The sequence below is a fragment of the Hibiscus syriacus genome, unplaced genomic scaffold (genome assembly GCF_006381635.1).
Source record: "Hibiscus syriacus cultivar Baekdansim isolate YM2019G1 unplaced genomic scaffold, ASM638163v2 tig00112800_pilon, whole genome shotgun sequence".
Classification (NCBI taxonomy): Eukaryota; Viridiplantae; Streptophyta; class Magnoliopsida; order Malvales; family Malvaceae; genus Hibiscus; species Hibiscus syriacus.
In genome coordinates this window covers 430,476-448,954 of record NW_024063403.1, presented here as the reverse complement: position 1 = coordinate 448,954, position 18,479 = coordinate 430,476, and the positions used below count along the sequence as shown (strand labels likewise).

The following is an 18,479-nucleotide window of genomic DNA, read 5'->3' as shown; positions in this document are numbered from 1 at the left end:
AAAACAGATTATTGATAAAAAGTATATAAAAAATAAAATATAAAAGAATTTAAAAAAATTATTTTATTAATCCGGGATAAATATAATATAATATATGTTTAAAGATAACTCGTAATCATTTGATAGGATGACTTTCATGATGGATGAGGCGTCACATTCGAGAAAAACATATATATTATTATTTGGTATAATTTTGGTTTTAATCCTCATTACTTTAATTTAACAAATTTAGTTGTTGATTTTAAGACAGTGGTATAATCAATCACATGAGTAAAGATCACGTGACAATCTAATTAATCTTATTAAATTAATAATAAATTTAGAACTTAATTAGTTACAACTAATGGGTTAAATAAACGAACATTGCACTTGAAAAATAAAATGAACAAAATGGGAGTTATTAAGAATTTGGTACTTTCTACGGTATAGGGGTTAAATGTCAAAGTTTGGCATAGTAAAAGATTCAAAGGTAAAATACATAAATGGTCTCCGACTATAAGATATTATTTTATTAAATCTCTCTATTATTAAAAGTTACAAAATGATCACATGGTTATTCATTATGTTTCAAACTCGTACTTTTTCGATAAAAAATTGACTGTTGTCTATGCTGGATATTAACATGATGACTGAAATATGATAGTCGTTTGAGATTCTGTTATTAGATTTTATCATATCGCAATCAACAAATTAACTTTTAGCTCAAAGTACCATCAATTTTTTAACATAAAAGGACGAGTTTAGAACATAATGAATAGTCAGTTGACCATTTTGTAACTTTTAATAGTTGAGGGACTTAACAAAACAACACTCTATAGACCGTGGATAATTTTATAACTTTTAAAAATCGAATGACTTAATAAAGTAATATCATATAGTCTATGGACCATTTGTGTACTTTACCCAAGATACAATCATATTGAAGAAAGAAAGGGTTGTAAATAGCCAATTTTATAATCAAATTAAACAGCAAGTTCACGACCTCCATACATTCCAAGTAAACCCAGGTCTCCTACATTAAACGCGACACATTGACAACTGACTACTACATCACCTACTAGACAGTTAGAAAGTCCACGACATCCGAATTCTCAACCCAAATTCACATAAAAAGAACCACCGAGCACGACCGTCGTCAAGGTCGTGCTCTCTTGTTGCTGCACGATGGGCATTTGTACTGCTTAATATGCTCTGCCCTTGCCGGCGTAATCTTAACGCACTTCCCATGGAACCATTTCTCGCAGATGTCGCAGCAAATCCAGAATTCATCAGCTGCGTAACTCTCTCCACAGGCCCCACATAATGTCTCTCCGTGCTCCTCGTCGTCTTCCTCTTCGATACCGTCTTCAACCTCATCCTTTGCCGCCACCGCCTTCGAATACTTGGGTTGAGATTCGGATCCTCGCTGCGTATTATCAAACAAAAAAGAGAGGAAAGAAATCTGATTTATAAGGTCCACTTCCCTTGATATCGTAAGGTTATTTCTCCCTTTCGGGTCTGCTATCGGCAAGTGGCGAATGAACATTGCGAAACTATTGAAGAAAATCCATCAAGGTGACTAGAGTCGGTATAACTAAATTGAGTTCTAGTGCCTAAATGGGATTTTGATAGGGATGAAAAAGCCAGCCACTAATGATAAAATTTACTCGATATGTTTTCGCTCAGACCTCGACAACCTTAACCCTAAATTTTTTACAGATTAACAGTTAACTGAAAAGCTAAGCAAGAAATTTTCTTTCCATACCTTAGAGTTTGATTTAGATTTGTTGCTGCTGTGATTTGAAACCGCCGATTTTTCCTTTTTCTGTTTCTTAGCTACTCCTTTCACAACTTCGAATATCGTCGGAAGATCATTTATCATATTGAAAAGGTGCTTCCTGCATCAAATCGACTGGTATTATTGCAGAAAAAGTGTAGCACAAAGTATGACATACTTGTTACAACCAAATGCAAATCCTATACACAGTGTCCCAGATGAACATGCACACAGTGCCTAGTACATAACTACATACCGTGTACACGGACACTAGAAGCACTTCATGCTGAGGCCTATATTTAACGATCATGCCGGTCGTACATTGGATCTAGAACACCTAGCTTTAGCATTTTTGCAAAGATTTTAAACTACCAACTGCAATAAATTTTCAAGGAAGCCTTATGTATAGGTGCTTAACAAAATTAGTTAATGGGGCTTTCCGAACCAAATAGCGAATTCTAGCCAAGTTAAACAGGTTTAGATAATGTACTAAAAGTTACCTTAAAATGAAGATCCGTTTACAGAGAAAGAGAGAGAGAGAGAGAGATAATAAAATACTAATGATTAACAAAACACCAAAACCTCAAGATACTCGAATCAATTTGGATGGACCGTTGCATGCCTATGAGTAACTTAGATTGTTTACATCTATAACGGTATTTAAATCCAAAACAGGATACGGCACTAGGGGCGGGGAGAAACTACCTATCAGCTTTATCGAATCCGAGCCTAGCACCAAAATAGAAAGCCACAGCAAGTAACCATGCGTCACTGTGTACGGCAACCAAAGACAACCAGTCCTTTCCTTGCATCCCGTCTCTAGCAAAGTTAATACCCAGCGCAGGCTCCGGAAGCTCCGGAGGCACCTCTTCAGTTGGTAAATTCACCTCCCACTGCTCACTGGGATATCCATAAAGGCAAAGATTCTCCTTCTCTGTAACCAAAATCCAAAATGTTAATTAACTCGTTTCCGTTTCGTGCATCTGGAACCGAACGAGGTTAAACACCAGTTAAGCAATCATATGATGAACATACATTTTAATCCAAAACAAGCCAATAAGCAACTAATAATGAGCACAAATAATGAAAACACTCTATAAAGAATTTTTTTCAGCTTCGACTTTTGAAAATCGAATAGTAGTTTATAAAAGGAATCCACATTTGTGAAAAGAACTCCTGAGAAATAACAACTGATGAAATAATCAAATCCAGCTCATCTGAAAAAGAAATGTAGTAAAATAGATCCCTCTCAGTCCAAAGCAATCCAATCTTATATTCAGAAAGGAAAGTTCAAACTAAGCATAAATGACTGTTCAAAAACTAATAATTTTGTCTTCATGGCATAAGAATTAAACGACAATAAAAGCTAGAATCGTTAACATCATTGCATGCACTACAGATTTCACTTCATTTTATATTAAAGTCTGGATTCTTCAGTTGAATTTAAAACAAAGAAAATACATTGAAAAAAAAATCATACTTCAATTCTCCAGATAAATCATTTCAACAAAACGAAGCTGGGAACAAGAAATTCTCCACAAAAAAGAAAAACCCAGTACCTGGATCGCACTGCTTGTAAAACTCCTCCACATCTGCAAGCAACAGCAAACCCAGAAAAGTAGATAAACAAACTTTATGAGATGAAAAACAAAAAAGGGTTGTTAAGAAGATGACAAAGGAGTAAGACAAAAGAGTGGAAATTTCAAAAAAAAAAATGAAAAGAAGGGTGCTGAACAATACCGGTAGTGAGAGCTTTAATCATGGCAGCTCGACGACCCATTAAATCTCGAAAGACTTCTTCAACAGTACGTGGGTTGTAGGAAGCACCGCCGTCCATAACCCAAACTTTTCTTTTTCTTTCTTTGAGAGGAAAAGGAAGGAAAGATTTGGGGAAATGGGAGCTTCTCTTTTAGTGTTCAAGAGAGCATTTGACCGACCAGTTTCTCTCTGGAGGGAGGGAAAAAAAAAACAAAGGAAGGAAAGAGACACAGAGATGTGGGCGTATGAACGGAAATTTGAAAGAAATTTGGAGCTTTTCTTAATTAAGCGGATTTGATAAAGGGGCGAGGAGTCCGTGATTCTCATCTCAGCTTGCCCATGCGTCTATGAGACTATGACTATAGAACAATAGGATAAATTATGTTTTTGTCCTTTAACTTAACAGTTTCTTTCAATATAATTCTCAAATTCAGATTTTTTTTTCATTAATGATGTGGAATTTTAATATCGTACTACATTTTGCAGTCTAGGGTCGTTCACTTATCGGTTTTAATCAAATTAATCGACTGAATCAAAATAGTTTAGTTAATCTGATCGGTCATCGAATTAGTCCGGTCGGTTAATGGTTAATTCTTTTTTATATTTGATTAACAGTTAGATTGATTTGAATTGTTTAATTAACCGAATTAATCAAAATTATTAAATATTTAATATATTATATATACTAAATATATATTTTAAGCTCAAACTCGTTAAGAATTAAAACCTAATTGTTCTTGAATAACACCAAAACCCATTAAGTTAGTCTTTTAAAAAATCGAATTTATTAATAGTTGAATGAAAAAATTCAGTTAATTCGGTTAATAGAAATTTAAGTTTAAAATCAACGTAGAAAAGATTTACGAACCAAATTTCAATATTAAAAGTTGTCTCATCCAACATAATTAAATTGAGTTATTTTATTCAATATTAAAGTATGCATTGTTGAGGAAATTAAGGTTAGAGTAAAAAATCTAAGATCCTACCCGAAATAACAGTATAATTTGCCAAGTGATATATCTATAGATGGAAACGGGTTGGGTTAGAGTCGATTTTTGGTAAACCATACCCAATCCAAAAATATGTATTGTTCACCCGAATTGATGACCTGAAAATAATATTTCCTTCATCCAACTCGACCTGAAAAATATATATTCTCCATTCGACTTTGATCTGACCTGAATTTTTAGAGTATAAGTTTCTATCCAACCCGGTATAAAATAAAGACTTAATTAAAAAATAATAAATTTTCTAATGAAATTACATTATTATCCCCAAGTCCGGTCGGGTCATAGTTTTTTCACCTTTCGCTCGAACCCGACCATTCTGACTCGATTCAACCCAAACTTGAATTTTTTTTTAAAAAGTTTGACCCTATCGAATTAGATTGGAATGAAACTCATCGATTTCGGGTTAAATTGTTATCCCTAGATGGACCACGGTAATGGACTGAGATTTTGTACACTTGCAATCTCATTTTTTTCAAATTTGATATGGACCTGGCCCGATCCATTACGCACAATCACCCAAGTTCTCTTCGCATATGAAATCTCAGTTGTTGTGGGATTGTTATGACGTGTTTGATATTGTAAATTTCAATGAACTTAAATATATATTAGTTTTTTTTATTTTAAAAATTTAGAGATTATTGATAGTTTAAATAATGTATAAAAAGAATAATTTCGAGAATAAATAAGAATATAAATTATGAGAAAACATATTTGATCGGTTGATCAAATTGGTCATCTTTATTTTCTTTATATTTTCTTAGTCATGGGTTATAGACCCATGACTAATACTCTCCTCCAATCCCCTAGAGTTCTCATTAAGTAAACTGGTAAATTAGGTAAATATAATGATAATCAGTTGGTCTAGTGAGACGAGATATTAGATTCTTTAAATATGGTTGGGGGTTCAAATCCTGACGTATGGAGCAAATTGGGTTGGGGAAATTGCCCTCATAATGGGCATATGCAAAACTCGATATGGATTAATAGATCAATAGATCGGATACTGATGATTAATTCAAAACCCTTAGAAGGTAAATGTAAATAGTAATAAATGAGTAAAAGTCTAATTGTTGAATTAAAATTTATAAGATTGAAATATGGTTAAACGAAAACAATGAGGAAACGGTTCACGTGCCTACCGAAATGGACTGATCCCACTCCCCACTCCGGCCACCACAGATGACCGTATTTGGGGTCCCACCGGCGGAGCAAAGCTTGATGGCATCCATATTATTGGCGTCCGTGCAAAGATTACGGTCTTAATTGTTTTTGTCCATTTTTAAGAATGAAAGAAATTAATCAGCCGACGATGCATGCATGTGTCTTGTTTTTATTTAAATTAAGGTTTAATTGAAAATAAATATTTAAATTATATTTTTAAATATTTTAAAAATATCAGAGTAAGAAAATATTATTCATTACGCTTTTTATTTCTTCAAATTTTGTTTCTTATTATTTTTTATTATTATTATTCTTCTTCTAGTCCCCTAGTGACCAAAAAGAAAGAAATAAAAATAGATAGAAATGATCTAAAATCATCAATTTTGTACGTTTATAGTTCTTTTGAGTTCCGTTTAAATTATTATTTTGCTAGTTGCTAACACCAAGTTTGATCTATGTTCATCCAATCATTCATACATATTTTTTTTTTGTAAATATTATACTACTTTATTAAGTCCATTGACTATTAAAAGTTACAAAATGATCATCGATTATAGAAAGTTTCTTTGTCGAGTCCCTCGACTATTAAAAGTTACAAAATGGTCACTCGACTATTCATCATTTTCCAATCTTGTCTTTTTCCGTTAAAAACTTAACGATCGTCTGAGCTGGACTTCAACATGTTAACTGTGATATGATATTTGTTTGAAATTATGGGATCAGATTTTATCAAATATAAGTTAGCAAGTTAAAATATAGCACATACTGCCGTCAAAATTTTAACCAAAAAATGACGAGTTTGGAGCATAATGAATAGTCGGGTGACTATTTTGTAACTTTTAATAGTCAAGAGACTCAACAAAGCAACTCCCTATAGTTAAAGGATCATTTTGGAAATTTTAATAGTCAGAGGACTTAATAAAATAATATCCTATAATCGGGAGACATTTTGTGTAATTTACCCTAAAATTTATATATTTATTTCTATAAAAGCTAAATAAAGTGTGGATCTCAATAGCAAAGAATGAGATTAGATGCCATTTTGTACATAAGCCAAAGCATAGAGATGTACTACCACCTTTATAAGTAACTTTAAAAGGCTAGTAATTAACATTATGATTAGGAAGCATTGAGATGTTTACGCAGGGATTTATTTTGCATGGATTACTTTCCATTACAGATGCGCATATGAAGACGACATATGAAGTCTGTTCACATATGTATTTATTTATTTATACATGCATTATATTTTATCTTTATTTTTAATTTTCTGATTACCGGAGGTCTTCCACAGAAGCTGCTCTCTACATGGCGTTAGGGGCAGCCTACTACACTACATTCCCTTACCTCATTGCATATGGGAATAGGGTTTTGTTGTTGTTGTATTATGAAGCATTGAGATGTACTCTCACCAAGTAATTAAAAGGCACTATGGGGGCATATTCAAGTCGCTATTCAATATATACTATATCATATTCAAAGCACTATGGATGTTCATTTTTAGTTAGGGTTGTTTATTGTTCGGATTTTACGAAATTAATTGATCGGGTCATAATTCAATGTGGTTAATCGATTTGGTAATTAGACGTTAGCCTGATCAACAAATTCGAAATCTAGTTATCAGATAATTTAATTTGATACCGTTTAATTTACTAAATTAATCAAAGCAATTGAAAATATTAAATATGTTATGTATAATATAGGGTCATGATCCACTTACACTCCCATATCACCTCATTATATACATATACAATTGTTGGTTAAATTATGTTTTTAATCCCTCTACTAATACTAAAATAACTTGAAGGTCTAATCCTGTGTTTTAATTTGTTGTTCCTAACTTTGAAAAAAGAGTGGTCCAAAACACAATGATGTCTTAATCAAAACAATAATGTGGCTTAGTACATAATCGGACAGAAATGGCTTAAGTATCAAATCATGTCAAGCTAATGTGAAGTAGGGGTCATATTATGTAATGATTTTAGATTATTGATTAATCTCCACGTGGCAGATTATTGGGACTTTTAAATTTTAAATAATTAAAAAAAAGATTATAATTTGCAACAAATAGATTGGTTCTTTGATTATAAATTTATTTGGTAATAATCTAAATATTAAATCTATCTGGATTTTTTACTTTGTATTTTATGATTAAACTATTCACATATAATTTTAAAAAATAATTATCAAAATATTTTGTATTTCAGATTGTTTATTAAAATAATATTTTTTATACCTTATAAAATAAATATATATTTGATACTTGGTTTTAGAAAATGTATCGTTTCAAAATAATATTTTTTTTTCAATTCACACACTAAATATTTATATATTTCTTTTATTTTTAGAGGGAAATAATATTTTCTTTCTATTAATTAAATTATTTCGCATCACGATATTCCTACAAAATTGTTGATTAAATTCATTGTGTTGATATCCAAAATTTCTCCCATATCAAAATATATACATTTTTTATTTCCAAAATTTTAAATTATTATTTTCTAAAATATAAATTACTAAAAATATTATTCATCGCCACATTTAAAAACATGAAAGAAACATTTGGCCCCACCAGGACTGACAGACCCTTCTCTTCCCACAATGATCAAACGGCCATAAGTTCAATTCTCAAAGTAGATAAAAGGGCCAAATTCAAAGGGCAGGGAATTCTCGGGATTGAAAAAAAGCTAGAAAATGAGTGCCACGTAGACAAATAACAATATGGCATCGGCTACAAAAGGTCGAATTATAAATTTAGTCCTTGTACTATAAAAATTCAATCTATTTTTTAAATCAAGGGTACGGCAAGGAGTTGAGATTATGGATACCAAAATGGGATAATTTCAAATCTACAGATGAACGAGTTCAATATATAATGTGATGTACGAGCTTTAATTTAGTACAATTATATATATAGTGAAGTTTGGTTTTTAATTAAATTGTGTACATAAAACTTCAATTCAAATTCAATTGCGCTCATTCATGTATATATTTTCAGCAATTTATTTTAATTTCAGATAACAATTAGTAATTTGTAAAAATTAAAAGTTCTAGCATCACATCGAGAATAGTAGGGTTGTAACGGCTCAGCTCGAAAACTCGAGAGCCTAAAATTTCAAGTTTGACTCGAACTCGAAATTATGAATTGAAGTTAAAAAATCTTACTAAACCTCGAAAATAAAAAATCTTCAACTTAACTTTATTGAAGCTCAAACTCAAACTCGAATCTAAACCTTAAATACATGAAAACATTCTACCACATTTTTTTTAAATAAACACATAAATGTTAATACTATTAATAATTTATTTTAAAAAAATAAAATTTTAATATATAATTTTTTCAAGTTGCTTGTGAACTTTTCAAGTTGAATATCAAGTAGTTTGTTTCTGCTCATTAATAATTCGATTCAATTATTTATCTATTAGTGGCTGAATAAATCTCGAATAGCTCATTATCTGTCTCGTCTTATTTACCGTCCTAGGCAATAGTAAGACTATATTTCAAATTGAGAATAGTATAAGGACTGGTAGGATAAATTGTCCCACCTTTTTATTATATAGTGACAAGCTTCTGTTTCTTCCTTCATCTTCCACAGTTTTTTTTATTATTATTAAAATTTCTTTACTCTCTTCTCTGGAACTTCTCTTTCTCTTCAGACAAAGCATCAAATCTCCCTGTTCGTGTTCCATTCTTTCGTTTCCAAATTACAACATTCGAAACGCAAAACACAAACAGTGATTCGTTTCCCAGTTTCAGAAATTCCTGTTCTTTTTCCTCTTTATTTTGCAGCTTTTGAGCCCTTGTTTTGTTCTTTGATAATATCTCTGTTTCTCTCTGTCCTAAACGAGAAGCCATGAAAGCGTCGATGAGGGACAACCCATCTTTCTCTTCAACTCTGCTCGAAAAAATCTACCGTTCAATCGACGACGGCGAAACCAAAACTGAAGACCTGGAAGGTTAGTGAAAAGGCAAATGTAGATAAGAAACATGGTTTCTCTGATTCTGAGCTTGTAAGAAAAACACATCACGAACACGAACATGAACATGATCATGATGGTGTTTTCTTTAGCTCTACTTCGATCTCTTCTGATTCAAGTTCCGGGGAGGTTTCGTTTTCATCATCGGACACCGAATCTATGTATTGCACGAAAACCAAAGCTCCGTCATGTTTTGTTCGACCATGGCCGAAACTAGTCAAGACCAGAGTGTCGGCAACGGCGGCTCAGCCCGACAAGATATTGAAGACGGAAAAAAGGGCGGCCGAGAAAATCTACTGCTATTCAAAGAAGGCGAAACAACGACAACCGCCCGTTTCGCCAGGTGGTCGGCTCTCGAGTTTCATTAATTCTTTGTTCACGACAGGCAATACGAAGAAATCCAGAAGTTCATCGTCAACGCCGGCATTATCTTCGACCGCGTCCGTAGTAAGCCATGACCAAAAGCATCATGTCTCGTCGTGTTCTTCGGCTTCATCGTTTTCGAGGTCGTGTCTGAGCAAGAACTCGCCATCGGCGCGTGAAAAGCTGCGCGACGGTGCTAAAAGAACAGTTCGGTTCTGTCCCGTCAATGTAATCGTCGACGAAGACAGCAGGCCGTGCGGACAAAGAGAAACAGGGAAACCACCGTCGAGAAAGCACGGCCAAGAGATAAAGTTTCAGACAATGGAGAGAGAGCAAGGCGAGTTGAAGAGATGGCAAGAAAGTTTCTGAAAGAGTATAAACTAAATCAACAGAAAAACGAATTTATTTCAAGGGATACTCGCAGAAATTATGCACTGAACCATGAAGACGAAGATGAAGTGAGTAGCTGTTCGAGTTCGGATCTATTCGAGTTAGATCACCATGTTCTTTTAGGTAATAATCAAAGGTACCAGGAAGAACTGCCGGTGTATGAAACTACCCATGTTAAAACAAATCGAGCCATTGCTAATGGCTTGATAGTTTAGTTTTTCTTCTTTTATTTGTTCAATTTTGATTTTGGTCCCTTTGGCATGCTGGATTTTGATTAATGATAATTAATACATTAAATTTAGAAATTGAATTAATTCAATTATTTGATCAATTTTGGTCTTTTTTTCTCAAACAACCTTAATAATTTAACTATACGTAAATTTATTATTGGATTTTTTTGTTGCCCTCCCGGTTCTACGATTTTGTCTTAACTAATCTGGACAGACTCGCGTCGCACACCTGGCATTGGTAGATGACTCTCCCAGCAGAGATTTTCTGTATACACAATGACTCGAACTCCATAACTTGTTTTAAGCGATACCAAGTTACTTACCACTTGAATCAACCCCTATCGATAAATCCACATAATTATTGTATTAACTACAATTGACATGTTATCCGTTTGAACCTATTAATAATATTATAAATCAAGGATAAAGAATACAAATGATCCTTCGACTATAGAGCACTGCTTTGTTAAATCTCCGACTATTAAAAGTTTATAAAATGATCTCCGACTATAGAACACTACTTTGTTGGTCATCGACTATTAAAAGTTACAAAATGGTCACCGATTATTACAATTTCCAAACTCATCCTTTCTATTAAAAAATTGGTGATAACCTTTTAACCCATCGACTGAGATATGATAAAATCCGATCTAAAAACCGTTTAAATTGTATTTTATGGATCGATTCGCCGAGCAATGCTTAAAACATTACACCGTCGAGCCAGTGCTTGAAAGCAACAGTGGTGTCAGTAGACATCATTAAACTATGATTTTATCGTATCTTAGTTAGCATGTTAACGTCCAACTCAGACGATCGTCAAATTTTCAATGGAAAAATACAAGTTTGGAACATATGAATAGTCGGATAACAATTTTGTAACTTGTAATAGTCGAGAGACTCAACAGAACAATATCATATAGTCGGGGACAATTTGTAACTTTTGATGTTCGATGTACTCAACAAAACAGTGTATTATAGTCGTGTAAATAACCAAGTTTAAAGTGAGATGAAATACTAATGCTTGGGCCTAGTTAGCATGTGGAGACGAAGATAGAAGGGGGGGGGGGGGGAAATAAAAGAGGGGAAAAGTAAGCATGGTATTTTCTGAAAAGTAAACAAGTGGGGATGCGTTAATTCTTTGATCAACTGACAGCTTCCGATGGATTGAAGAAAGGGAAAGAGGAAAAAGCAAAAGATTCGAGATCGTAATCAGAAGCAAAATGAGAGATGAGGTGAGGGTAAAGGCAAAGGCAAAGGCAAAGGCAGATCTTCTCCCCCATGGGAATAGAGAAAGTCGTATGAGACTGCAACCTCTTGCTTTCTTTCCCTTTCTCCCTACCGTTTTCGTTTGTATTTTGGATCCAACCCACCCACCAGCTCATAGAATGGTAATTTTAAAATTAGACAAAAAAGACATATGAGTCCCTATACTTTTGAAAAGAAAACCAATGTCGTCCTCGCATTCTTTTTTTCTTTTAATGTGACCCTCCAACTAAGAAAACAAACTCAATGTGGTCCTTTCACCAATGTTTTCTGTCATTGACCGTGTCGATGCTGACGTGACAGTTCACGGTATTGATGTGACAGTCCACGGTGTTAGTGCTGACATGACGGTCCATAGTGGTTGATAATATGGTAGAAGATATGACAGATGAGCTAAACCAGTAACTCAAACATGATGGGTAAACTGCAACTTCAACATCATGGAATCGACATATCAGTACCGTAACGGTCAACGACAAGAAACGTTGGTCATAGTGACACATTAGGTTTGTTTACTGAATTGAAGAACCACGTTGAAAGAAAAAAATAATACGGTGTTCATATTGGTTAATGTTTTTCAAAAGTTGAGTCTTATGACTTGAACCGCTAGACATTGCATTTTGCATCCCCATTCCCCCACCTTTCCTATTGCCGAGAGAAAAGGGCACTCTTTGGGGGTTACAAATCCTTCCTATCCAATACAGGACTCTTTAGGTTCACAAAAAGGTCAAATTATTGTTTTAGTCCTTTTACTATACTAAATATTATTATTTGGTCTTTATGTTTTATTTCAGAACGATTCGGTCCTCCTACTTTTGTAGTTATTAAATTGTTAACCATGTTATATTACCCTCCTTAGAGGGATGATGTGATTTTTCAGAAATTACCCTTGAACATTCAAATATCATGCAAACTCTTTTATTAATTTGAGTAACTGGTTATGGAATTTTATTGAAAGCATCCTTAAGCTTGTAAATCATCTAGAAAAAAATAATGGGTAAAGTACACAAATGGTCTCTCAACTATAGGGCACTATTTTATTAAATCCCTCGACTATTAAAAGTTACAAAATGGTCCTCTAACTATAGAATATTACTAAATCCTTCGACTATTAAAAGTTACAAAATGGTAACTCATCCTTTTATTTTAAAAAATTGGCAGTTGTTTAAATTGAATGTTAACATAATGGTTGAGATATGATAGTCGTTTAAGATTATAAGATCATATTTTATCATATCACAGTCAATAGATTAACATTTAGATCAGAATAACGCCTATTTTTAATGGAAAAAGACGATTTTGGAACATAATAAAAATAGTCGGGTGAACAAAGAAACACTTCATAGTCAAAAGACTATTTATAACTTTTAATAGTCGATGGACTTAATAAAGTAATATTCTATAATCGGGGGCCATTAGTGTACTTTACCCAAAAATAATTTACATTTTAATGAGAAGAGTTAATAAATTGGATCAACTAATAACGTTATGTCTAATTAAAATAAAATGACTAAACCCAAATTTTAACACAATGAAAAGATTAAAATCAACAATTCAGGCTCATATAAAGTAATGCAACTTCAAAGAAAGCTTCAACGGGTAGACCAAAAACACCACTGGAAATAGTTAACGGAGACGCCTTTTTTTTTTCTAACAACTAAGACTGCAGTAATTATTACTGTTATTATGAACATGAAAAAGTGTAGGGTTTATATACACCATTTCCCACTCAAGTTTATTACAGCATTTATGTTTGTCACTGTTGTTTGTTTGACCTAGACAAGGAAGAAGACGATGGTGCACGTAATATTTTTAATTTTTTTTATTAATATGGGGTAAGTACAAGATAATATATGTTTAAAGAACATTCTCAACCATTCGACATTGAACGCTCATTCCCCTGATATTCCTGGTGCTCGAAACGGGGACCTCAAGGAAACACACAATTCATTTACTACCGAAATCGTTTGGTTCGTGCGATCAACTTAATACAATGGGAGTAGTGTTGTTCTACAAAGAGACAGGGTTTGTAGGGTTTTGTGAGTCTGAGGATCCCTGTGAAGGGACCAACAAGTGTGCTCATAAATTAGTTTGGACTTTCTACAAACAAAACTGGTGGTTTTGTCCAAAAGATTGGAGAAAGAATGGCTCTCTAAAGCTTGTCTATTATGATTAGACTGCTTGCTCAATTATGTCCCATTGGACCATTCTACTTGCAGAACTTGTGTTACATGTGATTTTCTGCTAGAATTCAATCTATTAAACGATTGATTTCTTTTTATTTCGATCTATTTAACGATTAATAATAATTTATCATATTACGAGTTACTTCGAAGCACAACGATAAATAAACAATCACACAATAAAAATAAAATACATATATTTGTATGAAACATCTTATTAGAGGAAAAAACGAATAGAATCGAGAAATTCAATATAATACTAACATTCTAAGAGATTTATGACTACAAAATAGGGTAAACTACATATTTAGTATACAAACATTTAGTTTTGGCCCGTTTTAGTATCTAAGCTTTGATTTTTTTAAAATTGTACCTAATTTTTAGTTTTATTTTAGTACACTACCGTTAAAAACTTAACGCGTTCAGTACCTAAACTATCAATTTTGGTCCATTTTAGTACCTAAGTTTTCAATTTTTTCAAAACTTAACGTTAAATTTTGAACGGGGTACTAAAGTGAAATAAAAACTAGTTTTTTTAACGAGAGATTCCAAAATGAAACAAAAACTAAACTTCAGGTATAATTTTGAAAAATTGAAAGTTAAGGTACTAAAATGGACCAAAATTGATAATTTAGGTATTAAACGTGTAATTTATCCATTCATCCTTGTTCAATAACCCTAAACCATATTTTGACAACCATAACATAAAAACAATAGAGAGGGAGACATGGATCTAAAGTACGGCAAAAGGTATCAATTTTGGTTATAGACAACCTAAAAGAAAAAAAACTCAGTAATAAAAGAACATAGATAATGATGTTTTAACCAAGCACATGTGTCCATCTAAATAGAATAATGGGTAAACTACGTGTTTAGTACGTACATTATCAGTTTTGATATGTTTTAATACTTGTACTTTCGATTTTTTTCAAAATCATATCTAATGTTTAGTTTTTATTTCATATTAGTATCCGTTGTTAAAACTTAACACGTTTAGTACCTAAACTATCAGTTTTGATACTTAAACTTTCAAAAAAAAATCAAAATTAATGTTAAGTTTTTAATGATGGTACTAAAATGAAACAAAAACTAAATATTAGGTATGATTTTGAAAAAAATTAAAAGTTTAAGTATTAAAACGAGTCAAAATTGATAGTTTAGATACTAAACTCGTAATTTACCCAAGAATAATTAAGTTTAACAGACCTAATTAGCAATTTGTCCACAAGCATGCAATTAGGGTTTGTAATGTCCAAAGGGAATACATGGGACCCCTAAATTCCCCACTGAGTGGAGGCAGAATCTCTGCAAGTCAAATTCCAACTTGATTATATGATTACAAACTAATAAACCCTCACTAGTGGAATCCCTAACTTCTTTTCAAGAACAGTAGGCGGATAACAGTTTATTTTAATTACTTGTAGTTTCTTTTTAATTGTTTATTTTTTAAAATAGAGTGAACTATAATAGTAATCCCTAAACTTTGTGGCGTTTACATTTTGATCATCGGATTTTTAAAACTCGCATTGGAATTTTTGAACTTTTAATTCAGTTTCATTTGGTCATTGCCGCTAGATGCAAAATTATGACATCTATTAATAGAGGGGTCCGATTAAAAATGAATTAAAAGTTCAATGACTCTAATATAGATTTTAAAAGTTTAGTGATTAAAATGTAAGCATCCTAAAAGTTTATTCAGTATCCTCATCTCTTCTACCAAGGTAAATTTCGAGGATGAAATTTTATTTAGGAGGGGAGAGTTGTAATGTCCCGGATCCCGGGTTAGAAGTTTTGGGCTAACCCGATATGGGTCTTGGATTTAATCTCTAGCTTGTATGAAGCCTTGACCCAAGAATAAGTAGAATTGGGCTTGGATTCAGCCTAATTGTGGATAAAAAGAGTATTTTTAGTTTACAACTAAAATCAGAAGGACCAAGAAAGCAAATATACCATTATTCAAAGTAAAGGCTGAAAACCAATTAAGATTGGTGATCTCACGTCTGATTTTCAGCTTTTCTTTTTCTTTAATTCCCTTGTCTTCTTCTCCCAAGTTTTCTTCCTCTTTTTCATCATTCTCTTGAGCAAATATGGAAGCTTTGGTTTAGTTTCAGTCTATTTCATCAAACCAAGGTAAGAATCAAAATCAACACCTCTTGAGCTTTCATTTGAGACCTTAAGATCAAGTTTTGGCCATGGTTGTAAAAAAGGGTTTTTGAAGGGTTTAAGAAACTAGATGGTTCCAACCTATTTCTCATATATTTCTAGCCTTAGGAAGTGTTTTAAAACCCTATTTAATCCTTAGCAAAAGTTAATAACCCTTGCATTTGGTTTTGTTTAGTGCAAGAGGTTGGAGAAGGCTCCAAAGCTAAGGGGAAGGAAAAACTTACTTTAGGTTGAGCCTTTGACGTTTCTAGCAGTATAACATCAGAAGTAACTCACTCTTGACTCAACTATACCATATGTAAGTCATTTAGATGAAATGTAGTAGGTTGCATAAGCTTGAAGCATTCCCATTGTAAATTTCATGTTTTAGAGTTATAAACATGTTAAAGCCTTATTTATGCTCATTTGTATCTTCATAAAACATTATTAATGTTTGGGGACCTTATTAAGGTCTTTGGGATAGTAAAATAAGAGTTTTTGCACCTATTTTATGCTCTCTGTAGGTTGAGTTTCAATACTATAGGGATAGTATCAAAACTTGTTCTTTTTCTCGGGCAAACTCGTGAGCTTCTGGGCAAGAGTATCGATACTCTTTCAAGAGTATCGATACTTTGGGTCATAGTTTCGAAACTCCCAGAAAATTTCGAAACTAGGCAGAACATAATGTTTAAAAGTATCTGTACTTATATAAAGTATCGAAACTTTTTCTGGAGTACTAATACTCTTGGAAGAGTATCGACATTTCAGTATGTTTTGGACAAAAATGCCAGTTTTTTAAGGGAATTAGACTCGAGGTACCCCAACACTTTAGGGTGTGTGTTTGGTTCACGGAATGTAAGATTACCAGTGGGAATGTAAGATTACTAGGGAATAGGATTACTGGGAATGTTGTATTTTGTGTTTGGTTGGCTTAGCAGGAATGTAAGATTACCGTGTTTGGTTAAAGGAATAAAAGATTATTGGAATGTATGTTTAACCAAATTGTCCTTATTATATATTTGTTTTTTAACAAGTTGGAAAATATTTATATATTTTCTTTAAAAAATTTAAATTCATAAAATTTATATACTTTTTTTACAAAATGTAAAAAGGTTTAATGAAAGGGTAAAAATTTTATTTTAACCCCTGAACTTCATATAAAATTTTAATTATAGACTTTTTTTGTAAATATAAAATAGTTTAAGGATAAATTTGTAATTTAACCTTCGTAGATTTTTATTATTCAATGACAGAAGAATGATATTTTTGAGGGAAAAAAAATTTAAGGTCATTTTAGTCCAAAACGTCGGTAATCCAACAATACCTAAGGAAAGGGAGGTAATGACATTCTCGGTAATATACCCTAAAAATCCACTATTGGTAATCTTACATTACCGGGAATGTGATTCCCGTGCTAACCAAACGGGGGAATGTGAATTTCATTCCCATGGGAATCCCACATTCCCCCATCCAAACACCCCCTTAGTATATCCTCAAATAAGATTTCAAGCGAGAATAGTAACTAATATCATAACAGTAGAATCAGAAATAGCTAGGTTTACATTAAACTAGCCTTGGTTGACGCTCGAGAAACAATCAGGACACCCGAGTTCCTTTTAGTAGAAATACGACAGTCAGTGGATCCAAGTCAGTACCACGACATTATATCAGCCGACTGGGCACAGATGCCCTAAGTCTTAATGGAGTAAGTCGGTGAGTGTACGTTCCGATACAGAATTTCGGATCTCATCCAGGAGTACCCGATGGTGCTTCAGCAGTGCTAGAGGGGTATGTGAGCTCCGAGATGCATAATCCCTCAACCTCACCATGATGCCAGCCACATATTAGCAGTCCATTAGTTGTATACTCAGACTTGTGCCACTTGCCATTTCATGTAATGAATGCATATAATACAGTACAGTTTTTAGTGAGGCACTGAGCTTATAAGCTTAGCGTTTGGAATGTGTTTCTGTGAGCAGGTTCTTAGGGGCATATTGTAGGGAGCTATTGTAATCGGATATTCCAGTGCAACAGAGCAGATTTCCAGAGACCTCTCATAGTACACCTTGAGTCATCTTTATAGGGCATATACTATTATGGACCTTGTAATGTATTCAGTCGTAACTCTTTTGAAACTCAGTATTTTGTATTCTTTTGCGGATATATTTTGGGAGCTCCCCATTATTTATAAACCCAGTTTATTATTATATTTTTATATTACATTATGAATGTTTAAAGTTCAGAG

The 18,479-nt window shown here is 33.0% G+C and overlaps 1 protein-coding gene and 1 pseudogene across 1 annotated transcript; one reads left to right on the top strand and one right to left on the bottom strand.

The window, feature by feature from the left end:
• Positions 1 to 933: 933 nt before the first annotated feature.
• LOC120183632 (PHD finger protein ALFIN-LIKE 4-like) lies at positions 934 to 3,758 on the bottom strand. Its single transcript, XM_039188304.1, has 5 exons — positions 3,497 to 3,758; positions 3,316 to 3,348; positions 2,462 to 2,690; positions 1,745 to 1,877; positions 934 to 1,405 (listed from the first exon to the last, which is right to left on the bottom strand). Exons 1-5 carry the CDS (start codon positions 3,591 to 3,593, stop codon positions 1,136 to 1,138), a joined length of 762 nt encoding a protein of 253 aa, XP_039044235.1. The 5' UTR covers positions 3,594 to 3,758; the 3' UTR covers positions 934 to 1,135.
• A 5,577-nt stretch (positions 3,759 to 9,335) lies between these two features.
• On the top strand, positions 9,336 to 10,669 carry LOC120183617 (annotated as a pseudogene).
• Positions 10,670 to 18,479: the final 7,810 nt, after the last annotated feature.